Source organism: Onychostoma macrolepis, chromosome 12, assembly GCF_012432095.1.
Source record: "Onychostoma macrolepis isolate SWU-2019 chromosome 12, ASM1243209v1, whole genome shotgun sequence".
In the NCBI taxonomy this organism is placed as follows: domain Eukaryota; kingdom Metazoa; phylum Chordata; class Actinopteri; order Cypriniformes; family Cyprinidae; genus Onychostoma; species Onychostoma macrolepis.
In genome coordinates, this window is record NC_081166.1 from 9,928,601 (window position 1) to 9,944,325 (window position 15,725).

General features: G+C 35.3%; 1 protein-coding gene across 5 annotated transcripts; it reads left to right on the plus strand.

The window, feature by feature from the left end:
* The first annotated feature begins 1,132 nt into the window (after positions 1–1,132).
* On the plus strand, positions 1,133–15,593 carry rab40b (RAB40B, member RAS oncogene family). Of its 5 annotated transcripts, none has more exons than XM_058794338.1 (7): positions 1,133–1,418; positions 1,688–1,930; positions 10,479–10,539; positions 11,227–11,287; positions 12,483–12,560; positions 13,012–13,234; positions 14,560–15,593. In XM_058794338.1, exons 2-7 carry the CDS (start codon positions 1,765–1,767, stop codon positions 14,829–14,831), a joined length of 861 nt encoding a protein of 286 aa, XP_058650321.1. In that variant the 5' UTR covers positions 1,133–1,418; positions 1,688–1,764; the 3' UTR covers positions 14,832–15,593. The 5 variants fall into 5 exon arrangements, with proteins under 5 accessions (XP_058650321.1, XP_058650320.1, XP_058650319.1 ...); XM_058794337.1 differs by having other exon boundaries at positions 1,133–1,405; XM_058794339.1 differs by lacking the exon at positions 1,133–1,418 and adding an exon at positions 6,327–6,450 and having other exon boundaries at positions 1,793–1,930.
* The last annotated feature ends 132 nt before the right edge of the window (positions 15,594–15,725 follow it).

A 15,725-nucleotide genomic window follows, 5' to 3' on the forward strand; every position in this document is an offset into this window, starting at 1 on the left:
AAACATGATCTTAAAACTTAGCAATTGCATTGGCGTGAAAAAGCATAGGACTTGTTGATTGTTGTGTAATAATTAATATAACATGACAGGTAATGTTTCAGCATACTAGAACATTAGTCTGTGCTTGTATATTTGGATATCCTACCTACACCTATAGCACATACATGCTTCATAATAAGACATGCTCAGATGCTCTCAGTGGTACTAAAGTGAACAATATTGCGCAATAACACTAGGCTCAAACGTGTTTCTTCAGTTTGGATTATACATAATCAATCAGACACAAGTCACAACAGAAATGAGATGTTAAAGTAAATATATAAAAATGATATTGGAGTAGTCATTAATCACAATGAATGAGATCCTGAAGATCATGTTGTTTTATTCAATGTAGAGAGATTCTGCATATGTTGTATAATTGCATAATAGTGGATTGATCATAAAATATGAATGCAATTTTCAAAAACAATCTTTGTAATATATTTCTTGGAGACCTAAACAATAATGATGTAATAATCAAAAATTCCAAACCAGTATGCTGCATTCACTAAAATGTTTAAAACAATTTTTAAATGTGCTTTAATAGCAGATGAAACTTTGACATAATGCATATATCACAGCTGATATATGATACATTAAAAAAGAAAACATTTTCGTGTCATTTTTAATAACTAAATTACACTTTTCTTAATGTTGATCTGTAAAGCATTATATAATGTAGTTATGTGGTGCTAGTGAATGTTTTTAAAGACAGTTATAATAGTGTCCAGCTGGACTGGGTTTGTAAAGTTTGAAAGCCCAATAGATCAAAGATGCAAAATACAATGATGGTAAATTTATATATATATATATATATATATATATATATATATATATACACACACACACACACACATATATATATATAAAAATGAATGAATAACTCACATTAATGGTTTTGAAGCCTTTTTATTCTCAGACTAAAATATAGTTTCGAAGTACTGCAGCGGTTTTAAAAAGACAAAACAAAAACTACAATAATCATATTACGTCATTTAAACACTACGTCATTCTTCGTGCCCCGGAAAACAACAAACCCGAGCACGCGCTTGAAGCGCGCCGGAGCGCTGACGCAGAATCAGCCAAGCAACCGTCCGCGAGACAAAACCTAAATGGATGAACATACGGGCTCTGATCTGGTACCAGCGCTTATGGGATCAAAACAGCAGATTGGCCACAACCTCTCCAACACGAAATGGGCGTTTTCGGGATTTGATGAACGGGATTAATGTCCAATGAAATAGCAGAGTTGCCCTAGCAACTCCACACAGGAGCCAATCAAGGAAAATCTCAGGATGAACTCACATTTTCTGTTTAGGGAGGCTGATAGAAGAGAGGGATCGTGGCTGAGAGCTCAATGGACCAGGTTTGCTCGAATTGTAAAGATGAAAAAACATTAGGAGTGTTTTATAAAGATTAACATTTATTTTATAAGTATAAACAACCGATTTTAAGAAGTTACTTGGTTTGTGTTACTATACTGTAAACATACGAGGGTCTTTATTTACCTACTAATGTGACGCAACAGCATCAGTGGATCCACAACCAGAATCTTTGAACAATAGGACAGCTTTAGTGTTGTACTGGACATGAGATTTTAAACACAGAAAAGACTAGTGAATACTACGTTGGTTTGTTTTTAAAACAGCTATATTGTTCAGTTGCACTGGTGGTCTGAGATATTTAACACAAGTCCATCAAAGGACAGTTACATGATGTACCAGAATGGGTCATCGGGCTGATGTGAAGATGAACCACAGGAACAGCCCAGCAAAAGCTTATGATTTCCTCCTGAAATTCCTGCTGGTTGGAGACAGTGATGTTGGGAAAGGGGAAATACTGGCCAGTCTACAGGATGGGTCCAGTGAGTCACCCTATGGATACAATATGGGTAAGTTTTGATCTCTGTGTACAAATAAGACTAATGTTAGTTGGTCTGTGCATTTCTGGATGAATCTATTATTATGGATTGTAGATTATGTAACCTTTGTATTATACACTATCTACATAATTTATTGTGAACAGTTTCAGAAATGTTGTCAGTCGAAAATGTAAACAAAAACTGTTATACACAAAAACAAGGGATGTGCATCTGTTCTATGTTTATTTTAAGTCTTTTATTTATTATAACAATAAATATACTACATATATTAAACATCAAGATCACACCGCTCATCTAACCCCAGTTTGTCCCGCTCTTATTTACAGCTCAGTAGTAGTTGTAGTTATTAGTTACTCCGTGTTTTGGAAAAAGGAACTCTTCCCAGGGGACAAAATCAACTGTAGTGAACCCCCCTTTGGGCTTTCACAGCTAAACAACATATTTTTCATGTGTCTTGCCTGAATGACCAACAACATTCATTATGTGATGCAAACATGTGGCTGGTATCACGTAATCACAACATCTTTACTCGTTAGCAATCTTCTCTCGATGTGACAGTACTAGGTCTCTTAATTCTTAATAGTTTACATATTTTTTCCAGCTTTCTGTTTTATTGTTTTTCTGCATGCTTTAACAGGAAGAACAACATGCTTTTCATTTTCAGTGCCGTTTTTCATTGTCACAGCATTTGGGCAAATTCTAAGAGGTGATGAACATTTTGAGTCTCATTGTAACAGCTTAGATTAGACTGAAGTGGTTTAGCAAGTAAATTGACAGCCAACCTGTTCATTTAGGGTCAGAGGCTGACTGAGATCTGGGTGGCTTGCACAGTTGTGTTCTCATTTTTTCAAGCAGCTGAGGAAGGAGTGCCAGCCACTTTTAGAAGAGGGGCAACAGGTTATAGGAACAAAATCATCTTTAGACCAAAAGCCTTTAAATAGTATTTGTCTTGCTTGGACAGGCATAGTATATTGTTAAAGAAATAGTTCACAAAATAAATAAAGCTAAAATTGTTTCTTTATCGGAACAGATTTTGAGAAATTTAGCATTACATCACTTGCTCACCAGTGGATTCTCTGTAAGTGAATGGGTGCCGTCAGAATGAGAGTCCAAACAGCTGATAAAAACTTCACAATAATCCACAACTTCAGTAAATCAATTAGTGTCTTGTGTTGCAAAAAACGGTTTAACTTCAAACTGTTAAAATACAAGTCTTCTATCCATAAAATTTCTCCTTTTAGTGAAAACGTTTTTTTTTTTTTCCTGAACCAAAAGAGAAATTTGCACAAATCAAGTTAATGGTTTTTGATGACAGAGAACAACAGTGGATGGTCTTTTTCACTGGAGGAAACATTATTATGGATTATGGACTGTTATCTTGGCCAGAAGCAACAGTTTAAAGTTAAAATGCTTTAATGATGAGTTTGTTTATTACAAACATGCAGCTTTTCACTTCAAAATAGGTTCATTTATTGTCTGGAGACGTATGGATTACTTGTGGATCATTGTGATGTTTTTATTAGCTGTTTGAACTCTCATTCTGACGGCACCCATTCACTGCAGGGGCTGAGCAAGTAACGACTGGGGAGAAAGTAATGTAATGCTAATTTTCTCCAAATCTGTTGCGATGAACAAACAGTCTCATCTACATCTTGGATGGCTTGAGCATGTGTTAAGCATTGTTTAGAAAATCTTCATTTTTGGGTGAACTATTCCTTTAAAGTCAACATGAATTTCCGTTCACAACCCACTTCAGTAATATGACATATTTCTGAGCAAGACGGGACTTTAGTGGATTGTGAAAAGTGGGTTTTCCAACCAGAATGAATAGCCTGATGTTACCAAAGAAGGAACGTTGTTTCAGAGTAAGAGAATATTATTGCATTTTGAATAATTATTATGACAACAAACTACTTTTTGGAGAAAAAAGGTGCATTGATTAATAATTCACAGTAAGATCAGGGATGCGCATTAACAAAGTAAATAGGGTCAATTTTGTTTTCATGTTAACTTTAAACTAGTTGCTCTTTTCAGCGCAACAGTGATGAAAATTTAATACCCCACTGCAGTCTTGTGAAAGTGACTTCATACTACATTCATTTACAAACTCTCTAGAAAAAATATTGCCCCCGTAGGGCCAGTAAACAGCTCTGCCAGGATGCTAATACTTAGAAAACAAATTCTAAGACATTGGGTATGCAAGCAATTAATAGACCAGTGCTGGAGCCTTTTGCTGTTTAGGTTGCTTACTAGATTCAGAACATTTTCTACATCCTGTTCTGTCATATTTTATAACTTGTGTATTTATTTTGTATTGTAACCTTGGGAGCAACTCTCAAAATTCCTTATAAGTGCATACTGTATGTACACGGTTGATAAACTCCATTATGATTAGAAAGGGAGAGCTCTTGCCTAACCACCTTGCCAGCAGAAGTCTCTGTTGGAATTTCTGTTTATAGAGATTATTACTACTGGCCAAAACTCTTACGTAACTGTGCTCTCCGACTGCTGAGCAAAATGCGGCTCAGGGGAACGAGGATGCAGCCAGGCTTTGCTGGTGATAAAGGAGTGGAACGTTCTGATGTTTATCTAAACACTTGCATGAACCTCTCAAGCCACTTGTTTGTTTGAATGATGAAAAGGGTGCGTTGACTCTTGATTTTAAAGGAACAGTGCCAGTTGAAGCCTTGCAGCTGTTCTTCACCAAGAGAGAAATCAGTTCTGTGCCACTGAAACATTTAAACCACTGTCTTATAAATAACGTACAGGATGATGTGTTGCTCAATGTGTTTTAGGTTATGTAACGCCTGTGGAGCTTAATCAGGGTGGACAGTATATTAAATTTTGCTCGAATTAAAACAATGTGAATGGTAGGAGTACAGGAGTACATACTGGTTTGGAGGCTGTGAATGGTAGGAGTACAGTTTGTTCTGTGTATTGTATTGTCTTAGATCACATCTAAGATGATACAACATGCATCAAATATTTTTTGTTTATGTTGCATTACCTTACATTTGACGTATTCATGAGTTCACACTTACATATAATAAACGGAGTAAAGGTTATGCGTATTTGGCATGCTGTCCAGGGAGAGGGCTCCGAGCTCAGTAATTACTTCCGAGCCCAGGGTACTCCCCCTGTCCGGGGAGAGGGGTCCGAGCTCGGCATTTAGCCCGGACCCAAAGCGTTCCCCCCGAGTGCTCCTCCCCGTGCTGTGGTAGGAGCGAGCTGATGGTGAGGAGTCAGGGTGAAGGAGGGATGCTGAAAGACTGTAGAGAGGATGGAGGTAAGATGGCTTGGCTATTTGTAGAGGCTCTCTCTCTCTGATAGGATAGACGGTGTGATTGCTGATGATGAATTGGCTGGGTTAATTATCTGAATGTGCTCCTCCCGAACTTTGTTAATAAAACATCATTACTGACACTTTGCAGTGTGGATGCAGCATCACTCAAAAGCAAATATTTTCTGATTAGGAATGTACTATTTATTGGTACCATATCGGTCATTAGCCAGTATTAGAGTTTTTTGTAATTTTTTGGTATCAGTCAATATTTTTGTAATGAATATTTATTTTTGCATGCTCATTCTCCATAATTTGTTTTTTTTTCTAATTTAGATCATCTTTGCTGTCATCTAACACACTCTTAAGTTAATACTTAAAAACACTATACATTTCATAACACTGTAAAATATAATCTTGAGAATCTAAAAGGAAATCTTAAAAGTAATATTGATTTTTCATACTGTGTATTATCGTGTTATTATGCCTAAATTCACCCATGACTGATTTTAGTTTAGTATTTTATTTTTAAATGGATAGTCCACCCAAATAGTCCACCCAAGTTACTAAATAGTTTTGGTTCCCATTGACTTGGCAAAAAATACAATGGAAATCAATGGGAAACGAAAATGTTTTATCAACATTGTTCAAAATATCTACCTTTGTGTTCAGAAGAAGAAAGATCTGCATACAGGTGATGACAGATGACAGAATTTTCATTTTTGGGAGGACTGTCCCTTTAATTTGTAAAAATTAGTGTAGAATTTCAACATTAGGCAATTTTGATACTAAAATTACTCCAGTTTTTACCCCGTGTGGGTCTACGTGATTTAAAAAAAAATTAAATGTACTTTTTATTTACTTATTTTTATTTATTTATTTTTTAATCAGGGAGAAATTACTGAGTGCACCTTTAACTATGGCGTCTACCCTGGCTGAGGTCTATTTGAGTTTAATTATGCTGCTTTAAATTCTGGCTGATCTGTTTGATGTTTTTTGAGGTCAACCACAACGTCTCCACAGGCCACAAAGCAGCTTGCAGTATTTTTGTTTTTTTATCATTTCGTGACTTGAAGTTGCACAGGGATGGATCAGTAAGTGTTAGCATAACTGTTTCTCCCTCAGCTCTAGATTTTGAACACCATTATCCATGGAGGCTTCACCCTCATCCACTTACTCCCGTTGATCCGACGTATGTGTCATCCCGTCAGAAAAGGTCTATGGCTCTCTGCTGGTTGCTGTGAGGGAGGTGAGGAGAGGTGCAGAGCAGGGTAATTGCGCGGGGAGACAGAAAGGGTTAGTGTGAAAAAATCTGTCAGGATGAATCAGAGCTTGCCCACACAAACAGGAAGACTGCATCCTACAGGCAGACATTTTTATAAAGAAAAAAAATACTAGAGAGCTGGTGTTATACAATATTTGTCTAAAAGTGATGCATCACATTGAATTAAATAATTCACAATAAGCCTTTTATCAAAAGCTTGATAAAAGATTTATTTAGTGGTGGAAAATATGATGTAAGCGCTAGTCATGTTTATTTGATAAAAGATGTTTTTGTTCTGTAATTGAAGTTAGAGTCATATAATTAAGCATTTATTGTTCAACCAAACCATTTTTTTAAAGAATGTTTTTGTTTTTTAATGAACATCAAACATTATTACACTGTGTGTGTATGTGTGTGTGTGTGTGTGTGTATACTGTGTGTGTATATACAGTGTCCTCCAAAAGTATTGGAACAGTGAAGACAAAATTGTTCTGTTGGCTGTGGAGTCAAGACATTTGCAAATATGATGAAAAGATGAATATGAGACAAAACTACAGAATGTCACATTTTATTATTAGCCATTTCAACACATACGTTTTACCAAATAAAAAGAACAGCACTTTTAGAGTTCATCCCACTCATTGATGTGAGCATAAGTATTGGGACAGTTGGACATAAGGCAGATATAAAAGATTAAAAGCTATTATTTAGTTGCAGATCCCTTGCGCACAATCACAGCAGTGAGTCTGTGACCCATAGACATCACCAGACTCTTGGTCTCATCCTTTGAAATGTTTTTCCCAGCCTTTAATGCAGCCAATTCCAATTGTTGCTTGTTTTGGGGAGTTTCTGCCTTTACTCTCCTCTTCAGCTGGTGAAATTCATGTTCAATCGGATTTAAATCTGGAGACTGACTTGGGCAATCTAAGACTTTACATTTCTTTGCCCTTATAAATTCCTTGACTGAACTGGCAGGGTGTTTTGGGTCATTGTCCTGATGCTATGTGAAGCACTTCCCAATGAATCTGGTGGCATTTTCTTGAATATTGGTAGGCAAGATGGTTTTGTACCCTTCCAAATTCATTCTGCTACTGTCATCATACATTAAGTCAGTAAAGTTGAGAGGGCCTGTTCCAGAGGCAGCCATGCTTGCCCATGCCATGACACCACCTCCACCATGCTTTACAGATGAGGCTGTATGCTTGGGATCATGTGCAGTTCCCTTTTTTTCTTCACATTTTTGCTTTCCCATCACTTAGATAAAGGTTCATCTTTGTCTCATCGGTCCATAAACACAGTTCCAAAACTCTTCTGGCTCACCTTTGTGCTTTTTTGCAAACTCTAATCTTGCCTTTCTATTTTTGGAGCTGATCAGAGGTTAGTATCTTGCTGTGTAGCCTCTGTTATTCTATGTCAAAGTCTCCTGAGGACAGTAGATTGTCAGAGCATCACCCCAGCTTTCTGGAAGTTGTTGGTGATTTTACAGACATGTCTTTTAGGGTTCATTTTCACAGCTTTTATGATTTGCCTGTCATCAACTACTGTTGTTTTCTCAGCCGATCAGGTAGTTGTTGGTTGCTGGTGGTTTCCAAACTCTTGATTTCTCCATGCCCTTTGTTTTTGCTAGAGCTCTAACTGACTTCCTCTTTTCTTTTAGCATCCAAATTGCTTGCTTTTCTCTCCTTCGTCTTCATCCTGGTTTGTGTGTGTCATCATCGAATGCAAGATTCAGAATGCAGAAGTAATGGATATAACTGAAACGACATATTCCCTGCTTTTAATATCTGAAGAATTAATGCAACAGGACACAGCTGATCACTTAGATCAGTGGGATGAAACTCTAAAAGTCTGAACTTCTTAGCTGGTAAAACATCTATGTGTTGAATCACCCAATAATAAAATGTGACATCCTGTAGTTTTGTCTCATATTCATCTATTAATCATATTTGTGAATGTCTTGACTCCACAGCCAACAGAGCAATTTTGTCTTTACTGTTCCAATACTTTTGGAGGGCACTGTATATATATTCATAAAAATATATATATTTTCAACATTGATTATAATGTTAATGTTAACGTGTTTCTTGAGCATCCCAATCAGCATTTTAGAATAATTTCTGTGACTACTGGAAATTCAGTTTGCCTGAATAAATTGCATTTTAAAATATACTAAAACAGAAAACAGTTATTTTAAACTGTAATAACATTTTGCAATATTATCGTTTTACTCTATATTTGATCAAATAAATGCAGCCTTGGTGAGCATAAAAGAAACGTTCAAAAACATTTTAAAAATCATGTAAAAGATGCTATTTGAATTTGAAGCATAATAATATAATTTAAGTTTTCATTTATTATATTTATAGATGTAGTCTCTGAGACCCAAACAGAACTAATGCATAATTTTTCATGGGGCTTGATACCTGATACTTGATGTTTAATGTACAGAACGTTAAACCTCACCATTAGTGCATACCTTTGGATACGCTGTAATTCACTAAGTGACCTCACAGTTCACAGGGTGACATGAAATTGTGATTGGTTAATTTGGTTCCATTCTTTAGTGACAGCAATGGTGTTTTCAAATCCTTTTTCTGTCACTTTAATGGAATCTCCCAGTTGTTCCATGTATATTTTCACAGTGTTGGGTTTCATTCTCATCGCAGTGGAATGTGTGATGGGCTCTGAAATTCCCTAGGATAAAAAGTGTTCAGAATGCCAGTGTGTATGTGTGTGGAACCTGGAACCCCCACAGAGGTGACACTAAAGCTTTCCAATCTCAGCCTAGGCATCCTCCTCGAGTGTCATGTTCATACCAGCAGGCGTCACTTAATCATAGTTACTGTCACCCAAAAGCTTGATCAAAAGAGGTACTTTGTAAATAAAATATTGGCTAAGAGTAAAGGAATGCAGTCTTTATTTGAAAATAAAATGCAAACTCTCTCTGGAATATTCTTTAGCGTTTCTCACCACTTGCCTTTCCCATTTGCAGTTATTAGATTATTAGTGGACATTACTATTACTCATACTAGGAATTTGAACAAACCCCTAACGATAAGTATTAAACTCAAATTGTACAGCTTGTTTAAGAATGATGTTTTTATTTTACTAAACTTTTGGGCTTTGAAATTTGTCTGGAAGACAATTACATAACCATATGTAGGGCCAGAATATCATACAGAGTTGGAAGTGGGATCTTTTGGCTTGGACCACTAAGCAAATGCTTAGAACCCTCTAGCTAAAAGTGATAAAACCAATTAGAAGACATTAGTAATTGCATAGCAACACTCTCGCAACAATCACAATGTACTAGTGTCATGAAATGTCATCATCAGTGTTTTCTTCAGAAATTGTCATCATTTGGTTATTATTATAATTATTAATTAGTTTTTGCCAGTGCTACTTTGCCTCTTTTTGGCCATTTAACATACACCACCATTCCAAAAAAAGTTGATTTAGTAAGATTTTTATGTTTTTGAAAGAAGTCTCTTATGCTTACTATGACAGTATTTATATAACCAAAAATACAGTAAAAATAGTAAAACTGTGAAATATTATTACAATTTAAAATACCTGTTTTCTATTTTAATATATTTTAGAATATCATTTATTCCTGTGATGGCAAAGCAGAATTCGCAGCATCAGTCTTCAGTATCACACGATCCTTCAGAAATCATTCTGATTTGCTTATTTTTGCTGCTCACATAACATTTCTGAAAACAGTTGTGATTTTTGTGGAAACCTTGATATATATTATTATAAGGATTTCTTGACCATTTATTTGAAATATAAATATTTTGTAACATTATAAATGTCTTTCTGTCTGAATGGGTCCTTGCTTATTAAATTAACAAAAACCTTACTGACTCAAACCTTTTGACTGTATTTTTTTCTCCTATAGTGGAGAGGGGCTATCTGTTTTTTGACCAGTGGCAGCCAGGAAGCCTGTTTGAAAACAGTCATTACTTTTGCAATTACACTTGGTGACACTTGGTGTATTTCTTTACTTGTAGGAATTGACTACAAGACAACTACCATACTGCTCGATGGACGCAGAGTCAAGCTTCAGCTTTGGTGAGTAGCTTTACATCACAGTTATTTTTCCTTGTGGAAACTGGAAACCCATGACTGCAGCACCTGACATTTCCTAGAAATACATGTTGAACTTTAAAGTTTCAACTTGATTTCCTCCTGTTATCTTCTTGAACTCAAACTGAGCATGAAGAGAGATTAAAGATGACCCCCTCCATTCCATCATGCCTGTGTATGCTCAATAAGGTCTCTTCGGTTTCCAAAATATGAAGTGAACATGCCAAACGTCTGGCTATGTTAATTACAGCGCTCCTCAACAAACTCTTCCAATGAAAAATTCAGCCAAGTCAGTCCCACTAGCCATGGCTAGAACTTGTTTATAAATTCTGGCGCATTTTAAGAGAACTGAGCTTTTTGCAAGAGTCTGGAATCAATTATTGATAATCTGGCCTTGACAGACGAAGCATTTTAGAGCAGAGTGTTTGTGATACTCCAGTCCTACCCGCTGCAACATGACTGGCACATCTTGGTGCTGCGCTCAGCCCTGGATGGTGAATGATTCATTTCACTGCTCCTACTCAAAGTCTGCTGCCCTGGCACCAACCACAGAGAGCTCCTCGTGTCACCAGGCAGAGGGAAAGACAATAGCTACAGACATTTTGAAGAACAGAAGTAAGAAGAATGTGTCCTTTGTCATGCGGACCCTCTGTGTTGTGTTGTTTTTTGCAGGGACACCTCAGGACAAGGCAGATTCTGCACCATATTCCGCTCATATTCCAGAGGAGCTCAGGTATAATGGCAATACATTATAAAACACATATATTTTGTTTAATAATATTTATAATTATTTATTTGAATTAATTTAAATAAAAAGTAAAGTTATTTAAAATGTTTTATTCATAAATATAAATATAATAAATTTAAAATGATTTATCAGTCACTACTTGTGAGTTTGTGAATGCCTGTAATAGATGTAAACAATTAAAATTAAATGTAAAAATATTTTTCATGATTTTATTTATAATTATTCATTTAAAAATAATTCATTTAAATTGAACTGAATTAAATATTTTTTATTTTACTAATTTCTTTGTAATTATAATTGATGTTATTTTTTTTATTGTTATATTTTGTTATGATTTTCATCAGACACCATTTGTGTTGTTGTGTGTAAGCCCATTGTGTATTGATATATTTTGTATAATAATATTTATAATTATTTATTTGAATTCATTTAAATAAAAAGTAAACTTATTTTAAATTATTTTATTCACAAATATAAATATAATACATTTAAAATTATTTATCAGTCACTACTTGTGAGTTTGTGAATGCCTGTAATAGATGTAAATAATGTAAATTAAATTTAAAATTATTTTTTTATTATTTTATTTATAATTATTAATTTAAAAATAAAATAAAATTAATATATGTTTTAAATATTTTCTTTGTAATTATAATTGATATTATTTTTAAATTGTTGTTATATTTTGTATGATTTTCATCAGACACCGTTTGTGTTGTTGTGTGTAAGCCCATTGTATATAATGGGCAAAGAGACTTTAGGAAATGAGCTTTTAAGTATCTCTGAAATCCCAGTGTTCCTAGACAGTTGTTAAACACCCCACCCAATGATCAGCAGTTCCTGTTGAAAGTGTGGTATGCTATAAATCGGAGTGGACTGGTATTGTTGATATGACATTTCCTTGTTCTGGCAAACACAGATATCCTAATAACAGAAACTCTTGGAGCAAAGCCACTGTCTTTATTGACATAACATTCTAATCGTCTCTGCCAACAATTTTAGTCACATACTATATGAGATGTTAAATAATACCACTTCTAGTACCACACTGACTTTTTGAAACCCCAAATAATAGCTTATGGTTTAATTTTTTTCTTTCATTTTGAATTGAAAGTGCATTTAAGTTTAATATACTGTATGCTATTTTATAATGCTGCGTGTAATATTTTGTTTCACGCAGGGCGTTATCCTTGTATATGACATCACAAACCGGTGGTCTTTTGATGGCATCGACAGATGGATTAAAGAGATCGATGAGGTAAAATCAGGTCAATCATATCAAAACTACTGTAGTTACAGTATTCAGTATTATATGTTAAATGTGCAGTGCAGTATGATTATGAGTATAAACAGACACGAGTTCATACTAGTGGCTTTGAAATCACATTAAATATAACATAAGCTAATCATCTTGAGAAAGTGCTAAAATAGATGTGTATCTCTGTGTTTCAGGAAATGTGCTTGTTATGCAACTCAGTAACAGCAGTTATGATTCTAATCATTGCAATGATACAGGATACAGAGGCTCTGTAACTAATAGCAGTATAGATAGCAGGGGGCTGATGATGCGCAGCATTTTCTTTCAAAATTGCTTCATCATTTAAGCGATTGTGTTAACATAATAATATAAAACAAATCAGCAAACTAGTTATGTCCTGAAGAGTGCTTTTGTAACTGTTATTTATTTCATTTATTTATTTTTTACCCAGCATGCGCCAGGTGTTCCCAAGATCCTGGTGGGAAACAGGCTTCACCTGGCCTATAAGCGTCAGGTGACCACCGAGCACGCCCAGGCTTTTGCAGAGCGACTGGGGGTCACATTCTTCGAGGTCAGCCCTCTCTGTAACTTCAACATTACTGAGTCCTTCACTGAGCTGGCACGAATTGTGCTCATGAGGCATGGTATGGAGCGACTTTGGAGACCCAATAAAGGTGACAAGCCTCTATTGTCAGGCTTCATATACGATATGGACATTATCTAATTGGGACTCAGCTGTATGATATTTGAAAAATAAAATCAAAACATGTTAATATCAAAAATGAAACACTATGTTCATTGTAAGATTGGGAACACCATATTTTGCCCATGTTTGTGCATAATTTATAATCTGAATGTAAAAAATCATTCCCTATTATAATTATAAAAAACAATATAAAATAATTTATGTGAAATACAAATTCAAATGCATATGTACTTACAGAAATACAACTTTTTTTTTAAATAATGTGTTAAGAAATTTGTAAATGAATTGATGTCTGATACAGGACATACGTTATATTATATTATATTATAAAATTGTATACTTTTAATGCCAAATAGTATCATTCTGTAAAAATATTTTTTATTTTATTTAATATTTTCTTTTAAATAAATATTTATTATTTTTATTTCAAGAATTATTATAGTAAAAATATCACTTATATTCACAGTTACATAAACGTAAATCATATAAATCAATTACAGAGAAAAAAGACAGCTAAACCTCTACAATCGTCAGTAGTTCACAACAATACCATCGTTGTCTTGTTTCACTACAGTTCCATCAACATCTCCCTATGACTCATTATGTAGCTGAGGTTGGAAATGTTCTCGCCGGGAATTAAACAAGCTTCACCATAAACGTTTCTGACATGAAATGATGCATTAAGGAAGGCTGTCATAGAATAAAGCAGACCTTTTAGTGGAGCCTTTTCTGAGAATGACCACATAAGCAACAGCAATACAATTTTTTTTTTTTTCCTCAGACCTATGCTGCAATTATGTATAGGCCAAAGGAACGCTTTAGAAACCTGAAGTATGCAAAGCTTTGAGACTTTATGCCTCTCACAGCGGAGACACCCAGTGTTCAAATATCAATGTAACAGCCAGCCGCCCACACAGCACATTTCAGCTCTTAATAATCATAGCTTTGGTTTATGCTAGAAAAATGCCTGTAGGAACAAGGTTAAGCAATATAAAAACATTTACTTAGCTTAGATTAAGACATTTGAATAAAAGCATCATGTGTTTATTTTGACTGGAGATTATTTAAAGGCCAAGCAATATAATAAAACAGCTTCAGTTTCCATTGAATGACTTCATCCTTTAAAGACGAACGTTGCTGACAAATTCTGAATGATTATAAACCATATAAAGACAGATAGCTTGCATACCTACATTTGTGCAGTATTTTATGAAGACATAATATCTAACATTTTGTTTTTATGGTCTCTAATATGTTGCATTTAACCTGAACCTGTTCTTTTCTTTTGTCCAGTGTTGAGTCTGCAGGACCTCTGTTGTCGTTCTATTGTTTCCTGCACTCCAGTGCACCTTGTGGACAAACTTCCCCTTCCTGTTGCCTTAAAGAGCCATCTGAAGTCCTTCTCCATGGCCAACGGCCTCAACGCCAGGATGATGCACGGCCGTTCCTACTCGGTCATAGCCAGCAGCGCTAAAAAAAGGAACGGAACCAAAAAATCCAAAATCATCTACCCACCACTGAGCCCATCCCAGAACTGCGCACGGACGAGCTGCAAGATTTCATAGATCAATGCAGTTGCTGTACTCACAACACACTCACAATGCAATTTAAAAAAGGAGCTAGTGTTCAAAACCACCACAGTCTTACAATAAGAACAAGTTAGAGAGCTGTGGCCTGTGAGGTCTTTGATATATTAAGTGTTTGACCAAACTTGTTCACCGTGTTGGTTTGTTTAAAACACATTCTCCTGGCCATATCCAATTGTGATCGCTGAACAGATGTACAAGAGGGGATCTGTTTCTAAGTGTTGCCAAGCCTTTATAATGCTCTGCATTGTTTAAATATATGTACAAGTTCTCTTGTCTTGTAAATGTATTGATGGTACTGCATTTTCCTGTGGAGGACTCTTTTTGCTACTGAACTTGGACCAAGCCAGCAGGAGAAACAAACAGCTTTCCTGTTTTGTGATCACTTTCACGACGGACCTTACTGATAAGTAATACCAGCTTAATTTCCTTTAATACTTTTATTCAGACACTTTTCAGGGGCTAAGAGAGTCAAGGTTGAGACACGCAGCTCTTTGTATAGTGTATATAATTTGTTTTGTTTGATACTACATTGTTAGAATTCTTAATTATTGTGATACACTTGATCTGTGACCAATATTGTTATTAAACAATACATTTATATGGGAAACACACCAAAGACGTGGAAGATTAAAATGTGGCTTCATTTGTCACATTGAAAACAACGCTACTATTTCAGATTTACACTGCAAGCAAACAGAAATTTCTAACATGCTATCATATCAGGTTTTAAATAAAGATCAGTGATAAAATCAGAGTCATGTTGTCTTTTATTAACAATATGTCCACTAGAGGGCAGTGTTTTCTTGTAATGTAGATGGTCTTTTCTACCTGGCCTAACTGTTAGTTGTGGTAGGGAAAGGAAGATTTGAT